This window comes from Chanodichthys erythropterus, chromosome 5, assembly GCF_024489055.1.
Source record: "Chanodichthys erythropterus isolate Z2021 chromosome 5, ASM2448905v1, whole genome shotgun sequence".
Taxonomy (NCBI): domain Eukaryota; kingdom Metazoa; phylum Chordata; class Actinopteri; order Cypriniformes; family Xenocyprididae; genus Chanodichthys; species Chanodichthys erythropterus.
Window position 1 is genome coordinate 33,263,314 of NC_090225.1, and position 18,313 is coordinate 33,281,626.

Consider the following 18,313-nt stretch of genomic DNA (forward strand, 5'->3'; position numbering starts at 1 on the left):
TATGATTAATGGGGTGACAGCTTGAGCAAAGTCAGAGAGCTGCTGGCCCCACAGGGTGCCGAAACAGAGCAGAACTGGAGACCAGTTACTTTCAGTTCCTTAAAAGGTGCTCCAAGAATCTGGAATGAGAGACTGTGTTAATGTACAGATGCCACAGTGCAATGGTTCTTGTGGTTATCTGACATCAAATTGAGTTGAATCACTAGTAATATGTGGCAGTAAAGCCTGTGATAAAGGCAAATCAAGACACAAATATTTTATTCTCAAATTGCTACCACTATTTACCTCCGCAGATGCACATGGAAAACTTTAGGAGGAATTAAAGGGTTAGTTCACCCAAAAATGAAAATTCTGTCATTAATTACTCACCCTCATAAAACCCGTAAAACCTTCATTCATCTTCGGAACACAAATTAAGATATTTTTGATAAAATTCGCTGGCTCAGTGAAGCCTCCATTGACAGCAAGATGATTAACACTTTTAGACTTTTCATTTTTGGGTGAACTAACCCTTTAATGTTATGAAGCGACGAGAATTCTTTTTGTAGAAAATTAAAATAACGACTTTATTCAACAATATCTAGTGATTGGCGATTTCAAATCACTGCTTCATGAAGCTTGGTTTGGAGCGTGTATCAAAACTGCCAAAGTCACGCCCCCCAGTGGTGAACCATTGAAATTTTGAGACACTTATGGTGTAACGAAGCTTCTTTTACTGAAATTGCGTGACTTTTTGATACATGTTTGATACATGCTCCGAACCACTGATTCAAAACAAAAGATTCGTAAAGCTTTGAAGCTTCATGAAGCAGTGTTTTGAAATCGCCCCTCACTAGATATTGTTGAATAAAGTCGTTATTTTGTTTTTGGCGCACAAAAGTATTCTCGTCGCTTCATAACATTAAGGTTGAACCACTGTGGTCACATGAACTGTTTTAAATATGTCTTTAGTAGCTTTCTGGGCATCTGAAAGTGTTAAAGTCCCTGTAAAGTCATCTTAAAGTATGTGTTCGGAGTTTGTCACACCGTAGAAAAATGTGTTATTAACCACCCAGCCAAATTTGAATGATTAAAAAAAATCTGCAAGTAAATGAAATAAGTTATCAAAATCTCGAAAAAATAGGCAGCGCTGTCTTCTCTCAAACGCTGGAGACGTGTCCGTTGTCGGTGCTGAAACCACACCCACTCGCGAGAGCTGCCGTCTCAACTGAGTCAAACATACTGATGCATATAAAAAGAATCATTTAGAGGGTTGCAAATTTTAGTAGAGTTACTGTGGACTACCTACTAATTATAACGTAAGCAAACTCGGCAACTTACACTCATTGGTGGGCACAACTTGCCGACTGTTGTCGAGTCGAAAAATGACGGTGCCGCGAGACGGGAGGATGAAGGCCGGGACGGGAGAGACTCTGTCCGGCCCCATATATCATCGGTTATCGGTGGGACGGTAGGAAGGCCTAGGCGGGAGGGGGGCCGAGGTCTGTTCAGTCACATTCACCAAAAACAGCGGATTATCTTGTGAATCCCAGCTGTCTGATGAAAGTTTGTAAAAAATTAGATTAGAATATGCATTTGCGTGATGAAGGCATTTACTAGCTAAATGCGCAAAGGGCTGTATGACTGTAATGACTCTCGAGATTGAGCGAGTGAACAGCTGTAGAGTTAGAGGCGGCGCCACGCTCGGTGCGTCATCGACAGTTATATAGTGTTAGGGGAGGGGCTATGCTCGGGGGACGATGTGCATCATCAGACCCCTGTTTAGCTCCTCCCAAAAAATCCTGAGCAGAGACTTGGCGAAAAACTGTTTAACGCTCTAACTTCACAATTAAGCATTACACAATTCACAATCTTTGTAATGTGTTTCAGCAATACATTTGTAACATTTATAATGTGTTTAGAAAGAATTCTCAGAATTGACTTTACAGGGACTTTAATTATCTTGCTGACAATGCAGGCCTCACTGAGCCATCTGATTTTATCAAAAATATCTTAATTTGTGTACGGGTTTGAAACGACATGAGGGTGAGTAATTAATGACTGAATTTTCATTTTTAAGGTGAAATAACCCTTTAAAGGTGCCCTTGAATGAAAAATTGAATTTATCTTGGCATAGTTGAATAACAAGAGTTCAGTACATGGAAATGACATACAGTGAGTCTCAAACTCCATTGTTTCCTCCTTTTTATATAAATCTCATTTGTTTAAAAGACCTCTGAAGAACAGGCGAATCTCAACATACAGTTGAGACATCAATTTAACCACCACTTTCAATGTCCAGAAAGGTACTAAAGACATTGTTGAAACAGTTGATGTGACTGCAGTGGTTCAACCGTAATGTTATGAAGGTCAGTTGGCAAATATATATTGAGCAAATGGCTTTTTTTTCTTATACATGTCAGTGCATAATTGTTACGTAACAGTCGGGGTGTACGCCCCCAATTTTTGCATGCCAGCTCACATTTCCAATATTATAAAAGGCATTAGACAAGGGCAGCCAGTATTAACGTCTGGATGTGCAGAGCTGAATCATCAGACTAGGTAAGCAAGCAAGAACAATACTGAAAAATGGCAGATGGAGCAATAATAACTGACATAATTCATGATAACATTATATTTTTACTGATATTTGTAAATTGTCTTTCTAAATGTTTCGTTAGCATGTTGCTAATGTACTGTTAAATGTGGTTAAAGTTACCATCGTTTATTACTGTATTCACGGAGACAAGAGCCATCGCTATTTTCATTATTAAACACTTGCAGTCTGTATAATTCATAAACACAACTTCATTCTTTATAAATCTCTCCAACAGTGTAGCATTAGCCGTTAGCCACGGAGCAGCATCAAACTCATTCAAAATCAGAAGTAAACAATATAACAGTATACAATACTCACATAATCCGACGCATGCATGCCGCATGCACGACGAACACTTTGTAAAGATCCATTTTGAGGGTTATATTAGCTGTGTAAACTTTGTTTAGGGACTGTTTTAGGCAAGCGCACGCTCTGTGGGCGTGGACCACGGGATTTAAAGGGGCCGCAGCATAAAATCGGCGCGTTTATAATGATGCCCCAAAATAGGCAGTTAAAAAAATTAATAATAAAAAATCTATGGGGTATTTTGATCTGAAACTTCACATTCAGGGGACACCTTAGACTTATTTTACTTCTTTTAAAAACATAATCCTTTAATGTCACCTTTAATGTCAAATTGGCAGCTTCACACAGAAGCAAACATGGAGCTTCTTGTAAAGTAGTCACATCTTACTGCAGTGCTGCACTCTTAAGCCTTATAAGTAGGGCTGGGTATCGTTCAAAAATTTTCGATACCGAGACGATACCGATACCTTGACTTCGATACCGATACCTAAACGATACCTTTTTCGGTACCAGTTTTATAAAATCTGTTTAAACAAGATTACATAACCTCAAAAAAATCTTTGGTTTTATATTTTAACTTTGTTGACTTTTTATCAGACTCAAAGACTCATCTCCTGAGCCACTGCGGGGAATAAAAAAAGCACAAATTAACAAAATTTACCCAACACAATAAATCAGTGCAAATAGTTTTAATAAAGTTTAGTTTTCAGTGCAAAAAATTAAGTATGTGAGGCTCTTTTTAAATCACTCAGCAATTGTTATTCAAAAAATTTATTATTATTAACAAGATCAAAGCGTAAGTAAGAGTGACGCAAGTTCGTTGCGTCTTACCGTGAAATAAGAGTTCTGTGTCTTCATTAAAATCAACACATTAATGATTCATCTCTCATCCACCCGCAATTAATTTGAATGTTATTTTTTTATTACTTGGCCCGACCCGCAGATTATCCGCAGTATCAGGAGGATGCTGATACCTCTTTTTCAGCAGAATTGTTCGCGTTCTGGAGCCAGAGGCAGAGCCTGTGCTCGTGCAGGTGAACGAGCCTGTCACGAACCGGTCGCGAGTTTCCATAGACTTGAGGGACGAACGCTGATGTAAAGCTGCTGTGTGTTGTACCTGTCCATAACTAGTCTAAAAAACATTGCGCGTTCCGCTGTTTCTGCAGGCAGTGCGACACTTTTGTTTTCTGTTAACAGTATCTGTAGTGAACCGGCTGCTCACATAAACAGCCGTTTCTCACCCGTCCATTCGGAGATAAACTGAAAACGAAACCGTTGATTCAGTCGCCCTCTCGCACATTTAGATATAAATAACAATGTAGCGCAACGTTACTTGCTCCTCAACGAGACAGCGAAAGCATTTCTCCGCCCCTCTCCTCGATCGGCTCCATTCTGGAGGTACCGAAATTTGGTACCGAATGACAAGACACTTTTCGATACTCGGTAGTATCGAGGCAGTTCGATCGGTACCTAAAAAGTATCGAGTTCGGTACCCAGCCCTACTTATAAGACAAACACACACTTATATATATAACTTAAAATCTGGTGTGGTTCAGGTTTGTAAAAATCAAATTGCTATTTTACAAACAACTAAACAGATTTGAGTAAGATATTCCGAAAATGCTGCCTTGTCTGAGACCCTTGGAAAATCATCTTTTTTTTTTTTTTTTTTAAATACTGCAGTTGATGGTATTCTCAAAATTGGCCAGTTTCTGTGATGAAAACCACTCAAGTGAAAATTCATCATAGATTGTGATAGTCCTAAATCTGTGTCAGACAAACCAGACATTTTTCTTCCACATTAAAGCTGTAGGCATGACATTAGAGGCTGCTATCTGCTTGAACAAACAGCCACTACACAAAAGTCAATTAATCAACAAGCAAAGGCCACCTGGACTCAAGACTTTATCATGATGTTATTATCAGGAACACCCAAGGGACAGTGAAACTTTTGTAACACGTTTGTGGGTGAGATGCTCATTAGCCCAGCAATGGTTTTACAGAAGCAAATGAGACTCATTACGTTCCAAAAGCCTGTCACAGCCATGCCTAATAAACACACTGGGAAGGACACAGGAACATAAATTGTTTTTTCCATTGCTTTTCTACAGGAAAGGCCCCATTCATGAGTTTTATCAACCTGAGCATATCACTCAAATAAAGCTACAGCTAAAGCCTTTATTAAATAATTGGCCATTAATGCACCAAGAGTCTTCTAAAGACTTTCTTATATGAAGGCTTCAATTGTTCCATTTTTCAAATCCGCTTATTCACTTAGGAAAGACAGCTTAATGCGAGTAGAGATAAAAAACCCTCACTCAGATTTGAGTTTGCATAATTGTGCTACCATTGTGAAGGCACCCAAAATGACCCATCATTAATCACATGACTCATTATCAAAACATAATGAGTCAAATGAAGCCAAACAGTAAAAAATTAAGCATGCATTAGTGGACTTCAGAAGAAATATCACTCTGTTGTGAAGTGCTGAATTCAAAGTGGCTGTCTAAAATTAGTCTGTTTTTTTAAACTGTACTTGCCTGTATATCCTGTGAAACATTCACATCTGTAGGAAGTTGTTGAGACCTGTACACAAGCTCCTTCCTTGCACCCTTTGCTGCAATTTAGGTGTCCAGTGATTTCAGAGCAGTTGACACCTATGGTGTGAAAATAGACATTATATTGAATCAATGCATTTTATTCAGTACATTATCGGATTATTGGCATGCCTTTTGTCAAAATGGTGTTTCTATGAATTAAAAAAAAAAAAAAACCTTGACTACACAAATAATGACTTTACTAAACTTCATTCAGTGCAATCTGGTTTGGACTTTGCAAAAAATTGTATCAACAAATATAACCACTCCAATGCAGTATTATTTTCCCGGCATTGTATTTGCCATACAAGGAAATTGCATGATTTTAAAAGGCAAAAAAAGACCAAAAATTTGTCATAAAAGTAGTCTATAAAAATGGTGTGCAATATCACAAGCCTTCTAAATTCATACGATAGTTTTGCGTGAATTTTAAGCCATTATTAAACGATAACGTTCCTATCTATCTTCACCTTAAAATATATCAAATTCCAGCGTTGCGTTTTTAAAGCGCGCACAGACGCAGTTGGTCATGTGACACAAGACAACCCAATTGTGTTTGGCGTAAATGTACAATGGTGTTACAAAGGCTCCATTTTTTTATTGAACGTGACAGCAGATGACTTAATAGCAATTTTAAAAAAAATAAAAAATTTAAAAACATGAGTTGAAAGCTTGTACCAGTGTATATCTCTCACAAACACTGCGTTGCTTTAGAAGACTTGCAATATTGTATTATGCACTGACATGTATAAGAAAAAAAAGCCATTTGCTCAATATATATTTGCCAACTGACCTTCATAACATTACAGATGAACCACTGCAGTCACATCAACTGTTTTAACAATGTCTTTAGTACCTTTCTGGACATTGAAAGTGGTGGTTAAATTGATGTCTATGGACGAGTCATATACATCTCGGATTTCATCAAAAACATCTTAATTTGTGTTCCAAAGATGAACGAAGGTCTTTCGGTTGTGGAACGACATGAGGGTGAGTAATTAATGACAGAATTTTAATTTTTGGGTGAACTAACCCTTTCATCTGACTCAGATCACACTAGCCTAGTTGTTATTACATGGTCAGTGGTCTCTAAGGAATGCTTCCAGTGCTTCTTACAGAAGTATAATGAATTATTCAGGAGACATAAAAACAAACCACATTAGCTAGTATGACAACATTACACCACTTTGAATGCTGCACTCTCCTTGGTGCTCACCAAGAGACCAACATTTAAACAACAATTGGATGCCGATTTTATTGACAAGTAAGACAGGGAATAGAAAATTAAATGGTAGGAGGAGGAAAACTATTAAATATCACGCAATTAAAGAATGCTTTCAGGTGGCACAAAAACATATGAGAATAATTACCATGATTAAGGAACTTGGGGGGGGCAGTGGGATAAAATCATTTTAAAAATGCCTATTCAAATAAATGGTCCATAGGGGCTCTGGTTTTGAAATAATTGCACAGTGCTAAATGTGGAATGCTCGCAATTATGATAGATAAATGATAAATAAGTGTCTTCAAAGAAACTAGGCTGTTCTCTGTAGGTGGGTGGACACCCATTAAACCTCCCTCTATCCATTATGATTGAAAGGTCAGCTTGGATTCATAATGGACTCTGCATTAGAGGGATGTTAAGCTCACGTTAAGCTCAGTCGACAGCATTTGTGGCATAATTTTGATTACAACAGAATAGAATTTCAGCTTGTCCCTTAGTTAAAAAAATAAATAAAATTGCAGGTTATAATACAGCATTTACTATGGAAGTACACTGCAGGGTTGTGCACCATTTAGAATTTCATTGAGAATGCCTTATAAATTCCTGAATTTGATTTGAGGTGCTGCTAGTTTAGCTTAACTTGTATTGAGCATGACATTTTTTATGTTATGTTTTATGTTATGTTATTTACTAAACAACAGAAAAATTCTCACTTCTGCAGAGTAAACTAGAGTTCCTCACCTGTGAACGGAGTAAGACAAAGACATTCGTAAGGTGGGAGATCTGTGTAGGCAGTTCTCTTGTTCACGCAGGTGCCTCCGTTTAAACAGGGCTGTTCATAGCATCCATCAATGTTCTCGCAATAACGTCCTGAATAGTGTTTGTGGCACTGACAGCTAAATGAATCGTCTTTAAATGTAGTTTTGCATTCACCTTTTCCCGAACACAGGCGAAGAAGAGGTGAGCTCTGGCAGTGCTGAGGCTTTACCAGAAGTGCAATGCGTAGGCCAAGCCTACACAGATGACTACTGCCTTTATGAACGACCACAAAGTAATTCATACCGGACACCAGCCACTTCGATTCCACTTGCAAAGTACCATTAATACTGTTGGCAAACACCAACTGCTCCTTTCTTGGCTCTAAAATCAAGCACTTTTCAAACTCCTCTTTGGACACACTGATTAGGTGGATACCATATTGTTCCAGCATTCTATCAGCAGAAACAAACATCACATCTCCAAGTTGAAGTTCCAGTGGGCAAAGCTGAGGAAAATGATATGGCCCAGTTGTCCACAAGTATCCATTTGTTTCAGTTTGTCTATTCCAGCACTGGGTCAGGTTGCTGCAGGTGTTCTCCATGAGGGTCCACCTCATGCTGATGTTCTTTGGCTGGGTGTGCCATTCACGAGACGTAGCTCTGCGGCAGGTTACCTGGCCATAGACGGTGCCATCTATCACACAGCTGAGCAGGAAGGCAATGATAACTAGGTCTGGGTTTCTCATATTTGTCTTTCCTCAATCTTGATTTTCTTTGTTTATCCACTTGATGCTTGTCTTCAGTCTGAAGCCTTTCTGGATCTTTAAACTCCAAGTTTTGATTAGAAAATCAGTCATGTAGATGTCTGTAAGTAAATATGTACAATGCAGTAATATAGCATGTTATATAGCAAAAACAGCATGATTACAGCCTTTAAAAATGAATTATTGAAACAGAAATGTCTCTAAAAAACATATAGCATATTTTCTAGCACTACAGGATAGCTCACCCAAAAAAAAGACAATGTTGTCATTTTTCATTCATTTTTTTGAGGAATCATTTTGCTTTTGTCATACAATCACAATTAGTGCTGAGTGTTGATATAGATTTTCTGATTTGATTCAATTTCTGATTCATAAACTCTCTTCTGATACATTTGAGTATATTTTGTAAGAATGGCCATTTTGCTTACAAAAGGAACTTTCTATATTACAGGGCAGTATTTCAGACTGATTCAGACAAGAATCTGGCCACACTACTTGCATGGTACGTTTTTGATTCACTTGAATAGAACCCGCTCATAAGAGTCATTGCTTCACAAATTGGACTACACTGTTTGCGTTATATATTTGCATGAAGAGCCGGGAGGACACAATTCAGTTGTTAAGTCACCGTTTCCCAAATGATCCCAAAAGCAAACAACACACAGTGATAATATACATGTGGTGTGCTGTAGCACTACCAAAAAAAATCAATTGTATATTGTGACACTATTAGGATTAAAAATGAACAATAGGACCCAAACTTTCCAGTTAAGTGAGTTAGTTCAACAGAAATACAGTCATATCAGGATGAGATTGAAAAACACCATTACTATGAGTATGAACTATTGGTGTATGGACAAGAGCTTTGCGACAATTCTTAAAAAACAATTTATGTATTTTTGTCTTCCACATTGGAATGACATGAGGGTGAGTAAATAATGGCAGAATTTTTATTTTTTGGGTGAGTTATTCCTTTAAATTGTAGCTATAGCTCTTGTGGAGGAATAAAAAGCATCTGCAATAGTTGTGAAACTGGATAAATAAGGAACTCATGCATAGAATACAAAATGAGAAAACCTCCAGCGAGTGTGACATACATTGAGTGGCTCAAGTTTTAAATGTAGTTTCTGGGCTCCTTCACAACCTGCAGAACCATGGATTTCTCCCACAGCTTTGGCATCGTTCTGCCCCCAGGGATTCAACTTCAGTAAAATGGCCAGCTCTCTGCTCTACCTGCCTGCATGAGGCTAGTCAAACTAATGAGCAGTCACATTTGACTCTCCTTTCCTGTGTGCTCTCAATCTTGGACTGCTTTGCCTGGAAGAAACATTGCCCTCAAATCTTTCACCACAAGTGGCAAGGAGGGCAGTAACTGGCTGCTCCACTTGTCATAGTCACTGAGGTTTTTGTCATGTGTGTTGCACCCACTTTTGCTAGTTGTGTAGACTGAAATTAAATTGAATTTGCCTTTTTTTTTTAAATTGATTTTTTGCAGAAAAATATTGATGTTGTATATGAATGACAACATTAATTGTAAAAGGGAAATTCTGTCATCATTTACTCACCTTCATTCCAATTTCTTTATTCTGTCAAACACAAGAAGGTATTTTGAAAAACGTTTGTAACCAGTTTTGGTGTCCATTGACTGCCATTGTATGGACATTTCTCAAATATATTCTTTTATGTTCCCCACACTCAAACAATTTTTTTTTGATGATGTTCAGTTTATTTAAACAATTTATTTTGATTCAACACCATTGTATCAGGTTTCTGGTTTAAATGTGATTGTTTCATGTTAAATTGAATTCAAATGATTACTTGTTGACTTAACTTGATGTTTTCATATTGGAATAACATGTTTCAATCAAGTAAACCCAACCAGGACTCAATCAAACAATGTTTTTGGTTAAGGCAATTTAGGATGAATCCAGTATCACATCTAGATTTTTAACACAGAACATCACATCACAAAAGTTATATAAATCACAAAATTAAACAAGAAGATTTAATTGTAAAAATCAATGTATATTAAAACAATTTATTTTTTATTTATTTTCCAAAACATTGCAAATTATTTGGGCTGACACTATCACTGGTGTCAAAAGTATTCACATTCATTACTCAAGTAGAAGTATAGATACTAGGGTTTAAAAATACTTCTGTAGAAGTTGAAGTATCAACTCAAGCTTTTTACTCAAGTAAAAGTATAAAAGTACTGGTTTCAAAACTACTTAAAGTATAAAAGTAAAAGTAATGTAGGGGAAAAAATGCCATTAAGGACAAAAGCTTAGGCCGTGCCACAGGGGCCTATTGTGTACTCCACCTCCTCAAAAAAACATTTTTCTAAAGGCCATAATGACCATAATGTTATATTAAAATGTTAATGTTGAAAAATTTGGGATGCACTAGGCTACCCGTTTCAGCCGCATATATGTCCATTGAAAATGAACGCATTTTAGTACAATGCAAATACATTAAAGCACCATATATGTGTACTACTGACCATTAACATGGGTTTCATGGAGTGGAAGATATCATGACTAGTTGCCTATAAGTATTCTAATGGTGCAAAAAGTCAAAATTCAGAGGCATTAATAACCTTTATTGGAATGTAAATGTACATCCAAGCTTAACTGCAGAAATTTGTGAGGGCAACGGACAAGAAAAATGCGGGTAGTTTTGGTGTACCCAGGGCAGGCTTAGTAACAATCAGGGCTTGACATTAACACCTGCCAGCTGTTTTCAGCTGTTTCAGTTCACACCGCACCAACAAACGCCAGCAAACTCTCTGTTGGAGTTTGTTGGATAGGTGTTGGCGTTGGTCGGAGTCTGTTTACCCGACTGAACATGTTTAAAGGTGCCATCGAATGTTTTTTTACAAGATGTAATATAAGTCTAAGGTGTCCCCTGAATGTGTCTGTGAAGTTTCAGCTCAAAATACTCCATAGATTTTTTTTAATTAATTTTTTTAACTACCTATTTTGGGGCATCATTAAATATGAGCCGATTTATGCTACTGCCCCTTTAATTCTCATGCTCTCTGCCCCCAAGCTTGCGCTTGCCTTAAACAGTACATAAACAAAGTTTACACCCTCAAATGGATCTTTACAAAGTGTTCGTCATGCATGCGGCATGTATGCGTCGGATTATGTGAGTGTTGTATACTGTTATATTGTTTACATTCTGAATGAATTTAAGGCTGTGCTCTGTGGCTAACAGCTAATGCTACACTGTTGGAGAGATTTATAAAGAATGAAGTTGTGTTTATGAATTATACAGACTGCAAGTGTTTAAAAATGAAAATAACGACGGCTCTTGTCTCCGTGAATACAGTAAGAAACGATGGTAACTTTAACCACATTTAACAGTACATTAGCAACATGCTAACAAAACATTTAGAAATACAGTTTACAAATATCACTAAAAATATGATGTTATCATGAATCATGTCAGTTATTATTGCTCCATCTGCCATTTTTCTCTATTGTTCTTGCTTGCTTACCTAGTCTGATGGTTCGGTTGTGCTGCTCCAGACGTTAATGCCTGCCCTTGTCTAATGCCTTTCATAATGTTGGGAACATGGGCGGGCATATGCAAATATTGGGGCGTACACCCCGACTGTTACGTGACAGTGGGTGTTATGTTGAGATTCGCCTGTTCTTCGGAGGTCTTTTAAACAAATGAGATTTATATAAGAAGGAGGAAACAATGGAGTTTGAGACTCACTGTATGTCATTTCCATGTACTGAACTCTTGTTATTTAACTATGCCAAGATAAATTTAATTTTTGAATCTAGGGCACCTTTAATCGGCATTTGTTTGGTCGTCTGAGCATCCAACAAACTCTGACGTAATCTGACCTGTTCACGAACCGTTGCCATGACGACGAGGCAAGCCCCCTTTAAAGACAGCTGTTTGATCGCGCCTGCGCCTCACGCGCACACAACAAAGCACTGGAAACGTGACATCGCAGCTTGTTCGTTATGAAAAATAAAATACAGTTTAAAAAAAAAACATATAAAAGGTACAATAGTCTGTAGTGCAATCCGTGCCATTCAGCAAGAGCACTGCTCCACTTCACTGAAAGAGAGAGGTATACCATGAGAGCAATGCAGGTTTACCTTAAGTTTCGTTTTAAATTAATTCGTTTTGGCTTGTTTAGTTACATGGTTGTATATGACTATGTGTCACATAAATAAAAGGGTCGCGCTTAAAAAAAAAAAAAAAAAAAAAAAGTTTAAAAACCGGTATACGATTTAAACGTCTCTCTATCGAACTAACATTACGTTACCTAGCTTAATTTGCAGAGGACGAAGAGAAAGCACCCGTTTGATAGCCTAAATGAGCCAGTAGTGTAGAAATAATAACTTATAAGAAATCATCTTTTTTGAGTAATGCCCCCAACACTGACTATTACTGCGTTCACGTCACCTCGTATTTACCGGAATCTTGACATGACAACACATGACGTTATATTCGGAGCTGTTCACGTCCTTTTGGTCCTTGGACTAGGAATTATGCGTTTCCATGACACCACTATCAACACCTAAATGAATCTACAGCGGTCAGGTGGAACATGTGGGAGATCTCAGAAAACTACCAGCTTACAAGCTGTAATTACGATCTCTACGAGGACGTGAACGCTTTTTACAAACTCGAATCTCGTAACTACAGGAATTACAAGGCCGCGTGAACGCACCTTTTAGTCCTCCTTGCTGGAGTGTGACGTGATTTGATGTGCAGGTGTGATGGATTACGTACAAACCAATAGGGTGTCAGAATGGTACGTTATGTTTTATCTTCTCATCCAACCACAATCAAATTCACTCTATCCGGATGGCGCGATTTATCTGGATAGTTTTTTTTTTTTTTAAAGCCGGAATGAAAACAAGCCGAAATGAAATAAGAGTAACGAGGCTATTTTTAAAATGTAAGGAGTAGAAAGTACAGATAATTGCGTGAAAATGTAAGGAGTAGAAGTAAAAAGTAAGCTGAAAAATAATTACTCCAGTAAAGTATAGATACCCGAAATTTCTACTTAAGTAAGGTAACGAAGTATTTGTACTTCGTTACTTGACACCTCTGGACACTATTAAATTAGGCTGTGCCCAACCATAGTAAATAAGTTTAATCAACCTTAATAAATTATGTTGACCCAACGTAAGTACATTAAATTGGAATAACAGAATTGCATAATGCTGAAATAAAGCAACTTAATCATGTGGAAATCCTTTCCATGATTTTTTTATGTTCGTTCAAAGAGTTATTTTTTGAATGCAGAAGAAAGTCATACATATTTTGGAACAACATGAGGGTGAATTTCTATTTTTGGGTAATCCCTTTAACATAAAAATGAACTGAAGCCACCACACAAGCTCAATCCTAGAAATGACTTTTGATGGCCTCTTACCACAGGCAGACAATTTCTTCTGATTTGCAATTACAGGATCTACAATCTATTCCTTTAGTAGAATCTAAATTGGTCTGAATTACAATATGTCAATAGCAAAGACCTTTCAATATAAACACAAGACCTCTCATCTAACTCCACTTATTCATGTGTGCTATTAGGTATATATATTTATAACCAATAATACAGTCATGGAAGACTTATCCATGACTGTACTCTTAGCTGGCATTGCCCTCTTCATGCAGAAATCTGATCACAACTTAACAATGGATAATGATTCCACAAACAAAGGTATCTTGAAACTGGTGTGGTATGTTGGCATATCAATACTAACAATTTGGACAGTATTGATGGGGGTTGGTAGTATGACTTTGAAATATTTCCTACAACAAGAATGTATCCAGATCAGCTGTGCTATGAAAAAAAAAAAAAGTACACATCTACATTTAGTACCTGGGATTTGCCCCTTGAACAACTTCCAGACTCATAAACCTCAGTAATGTTCCTTCTGATGGACTCAGGCAGCTGATTTGATCTTGGCATGACGGTACCATACTGGATACTTCAATGCTGCTTATGTCTAAAGTAAACTAGTTTAATGAGGTTCTACTTACTGTATTTGCACTTAATTTTATTAATTGGTGAATCTAATTCTAATTTTACACTTATAAATATAGGAGTGTACCAACATTGTTCACAGGTATGGGCCTTTGTTATTTACCAGTGTACAAATCATTATATAATATACATTTGTTAAATTAAATTATATTTCATTTTATCTATTGACACTTGTGCAATGCCAATCCAATATCTCAATATGTTAAACTTAACTTTTTTATGGTATGTTCTTAGCTTTTAACAGCACAAATCACACGCGAGGTCTTATGTTTTTTTTTTTTTAATAAAACATCACATGTCAAAGAGCTTGTCCCTCTTTTTTAATGCCCATTATTACATCGCCAGTGTGCCACTTGTTATTACTAGTGACCGGTGCTAGGAGGAGGGATAGTCACATTTGAGAGTCTGATTGGGGGAAAGAAATCAAACATGCCCTTTAGTGCAAGATGATTCATAAGTATTTTTGATCTAATTTTGTAATACTTTGGTATATAGAAGGATTTAACTCTAACAAACATAGAACAAACACTGCAAAAAACCTGTTGAGGTTTTCATCTACTACTTGTTTTGTTACATACATGCTCATATCTCACATCTGACCACATGTGATGTTTGCAAAGATTGAGTTTCCCTAAGGTAAAAACAGCAAGTGACAGTGCTAAATAAAATATTCCCTTTCTGTCTCACACACTTTCTGCATCCTGATCCCTCTGTGTCATCCACAAAAAAGGAGTTAAATCAGACCGAGTCTCCCCACTCCCTCAGGTCCTGCTCAGGCTTGTAAGGCAGATAAAAAGAATACTGTTAAGTAGATATATCAGCGACATCAAAATTCCCATGTCGTCATCTGTGAATGATGGCAAGAATAACCGATAGACTCCTTTTCATTGGATGTGATGGGAGACATTCTCATTGAATAAGATGAATAATGGAGGGGGGGCTAAGAGGTTTGTGATTGACAGTAACATCCTGTTTCTAGAATATAAACATTTCATGCTGTAAAAACAATGACAACTTTTCTGATTGGCTGTGATTTGTTACTGATTGTGTTGTAACATGCACAATTTATGTGTTTATCTTGTTTGAACTGAACATTAGAGGGTGGCAATGGGATTGGGGTCCTGTGGGACCCAACACAAATCTTGCTGGCGGTTTTACCTTTGCTGCGGGTGGGAGTGGGCGGTCAAAAAATATAGTGCGGGTCTCGGGATTTGGGATGAATTTGAGAAGAAAGTTAAAGAAAAATCATCAGGTAAATCTGTGAGAGATTTGAGACATCACTCATGGATGTAGTTTTGTTAGGTTGCTAATGTATTTGAAGTCTGTGTGTTTCTCTTCGCCAGTCACGAATAATGCTACATTCATGCTACCAGCGACATGCAGCGACAAAGCAACAGACCCCCTAGAGAACTGGCGATTTTCGGCTACACAAGTCCTTAAGCTCGGGGACCATTTTGGGGATGTCTGCCTGGATTTGGCCTACCCAAATTGAAAAGCTTCCCATACCCACATACAGTACTCTAAATACAAAATTTTGGTGTCTTTTTACAGGAAACCCTTTGAAGTTAAATAAAACACTGCTGAAAGTCAAGTCAAGTCATCTTCATTTATATAGCGCTTTTCACAATACATATTGTTTCAAAGCCGCTTAAATGTCACCTTTCCTACAGAAAAAAACAAAAACAAAAAAAACAAAACAAACCCTGAATACTTTTAATTTGAAAGTGATAAAAATGATAGTATATGTTGTCTGTGTTTCAACCACGCCTGTCCCGGACTCTCTTTCCCAGTATCCTCCCTGTTCCTCACCTGAACTCACTTCCCTCATCTACTTTCCCGCTCGCCCTGGATTCCCTGCACCTGTCCATCGTCATCAGCACACCCTTTATGTTGGACTCACTCCTTGCACTCCCGGTCCATTCTTGTTGTTATGTAGTTTGTATATTGGTTAAACGTGTTTGCTGTTCTGTTCCCTTGTTGAATAAAGATCCTATTTACGTAGAAGTCCGTTTATGACTCATCAATGCTTCAGCAACATGGATTGTAACAGAAGAATGGACCAAACAGAAAGGACTTCTACAAATGGGAATCTTCTTAAGCCGAGTTCAGACTGCACGATTTTAGCCCGGATTTTGGCTCGCCGACAGGTTGAGAAATCGCCGACAAATACCCGAAATCACAGGCAAACCGGTGCTCGTTCACGCGAGTGACAATCACGCAGTGTGAATGAGCAAAGACGCGATCTGAGAGAATCGCTGACGCCCGTGAGATATTTGGCATGCTAAATATCTGGATCTGTCAGCGATTCAAAATCCTGCTGTGTGAAAAGTGTTCTGACTGAAAACTACATCGGCGATGACCAACAGCCAATGAGAAAGCAAGATACAGAGCAGCGGGGAGTTCGGGGAGGAGTTATAGACCACTCTCGTTGCAGAACACACAATCCTTGTTCCTCACCTCTCCCCAACCATTTCCTCCTCCATATTCTTCTTTTCTTTTTCTTGTTTTCGCTGCAAATCAGTGCACAGGCAGTATTGCAAGCTTCTTGCGGGCTACCATTTTTAATAATCCCAATGTCACGTGAGAACTCCGATATTACACGCGTGATATCACGTTGTTTCCTTGTCACAGCTTGCGTGTGCTTGGTTGTGAAATGTAGTTCGCATGCCAGACAGAGTTGTTGGCGATTCTTCCTATTGTAAAGTCATGCAGTGTGAAACCCTCTGTCACTGATCCATTGTGCAGTGTGAACACATCAACGACTGAATGCTGGCCAAGATAGTCATGCAGTGTGAAAAGAACAGTGACCCGACTACTTTGAAAATCATGCAGTCTGAACTCGGCTTTAGTCCCTGTCTCTCCCGTGTCTCCCAGTGAAGATATGCCAGCGGTTGACAGTCTGCAAGATCTTTGGCAGGATGGTCGCCAGCTGGAGAAGTACGTGGAGGAATTCTCTGAGCTTTCTTATTTGTTGAACTGGCCAGATGCCCCTCTTAACGCATGCTTTCTGACGGGCCTGGACAAGGGCACAATCGGCTATAGTGAACCTGCCTGTTTTTTTTTCCCTAGTAGAGTCTATGAATCTGATTCTCTTTTTAAATGGTTCCAAGTTTGAAATTGAAGAGGTTCAAGAGCGAACGTGTCTTCCTCATCCAGTCCCCTCAGAAAAGCATGCAGCCTGGTCAGTTCAACCACAGCCAGTTTCCTCCACGTATCCCTCCAGTGGGTCTGCCCCTTTTGTCCTGCCTGTCCCTAAGCTGAAACGGCCGAAGAAGAAGGCCGCCTCCACAAAGGCCCGCCAGGAAATGGTCACCGCCAAGCTGCCCAAGCTTCCAGTGAAGCCTGCTGCCGAACCACCCAGACCTCCAGTATGTGGCAGAAGCAACCATCAACCCTCTCATTGAGGCGAGGACCACTGGCTAATTGATTTTTGGACTGAGCCTACCACTCCAAGTCTCAATGTTCTTGCTCCTAGTCTCCACGAACTTGCTCCTAGTCTCCATGATCTTGCTCCTAGTCTCCACAAACTCGCTCCACCTTCCCACGAGCCCGCTCCAGTTGCCCCTGAATCCGCTCCAGCAGCCCTCGAGCCCACTCTATTCCACAAGCCATTCCTGCCCTCCCTAAAACTCTTAAAAAAAAATTGGGGGGAGGGCCGTGTACCCGTGGGTGGGACACATGTGGGTGGGACACAGGAACATGGCCCCTGACCCGTCATGGCATCACGAGGCTCCTGACCTGCCATAACTGCCCGAGCTCCTAGACCCGCCCTGGAGACCTCCGTACCTGTCTGCACCTCCCCCCGCACCTGTGTGTAGGTCTCCAGGGAGCCCACCCCCCTCCCCCGTTGTTCCATCTTAGGCACGAGGATGCGCCTACCAGGGAGAGGGAGGTAATGTTACAACCACGCCTGTCCCGGACTCCGTTTCCCAATATTCTCCCTGTTCCTCACCTGAATCTCCTTGCACTCTCGGTCCGTTCTTGTTGTTATGTTGTTTGTATATTGGTTACACGTGTTCGCTCTTCTATTCCATTGTTGAATTAAAGATCCTTTTAT

At 39.0% G+C, this 18,313-nt stretch overlaps 1 protein-coding gene across 1 annotated transcript in view; it reads right to left on the bottom strand.

The window, feature by feature from the left end:
• The window catches only part of eys (eyes shut homolog), a 300,156-nt gene extending 291,946 nt beyond the window's left edge, over positions 1-8,210 (bottom strand). The window contains exons 1-2 of the mRNA XM_067386962.1: positions 7,448-8,210; positions 5,425-5,541 (exon numbers count right to left, since the gene is read on the bottom strand). Of these exons, the coding sequence (XP_067243063.1) occupies positions 5,425-5,541; positions 7,448-8,210 (880 nt within the window). The remainder of the gene's footprint in view (positions 1-5,424; positions 5,542-7,447) is intronic.
• Between the last annotated feature and the right edge of the window lie 10,103 nt (positions 8,211-18,313).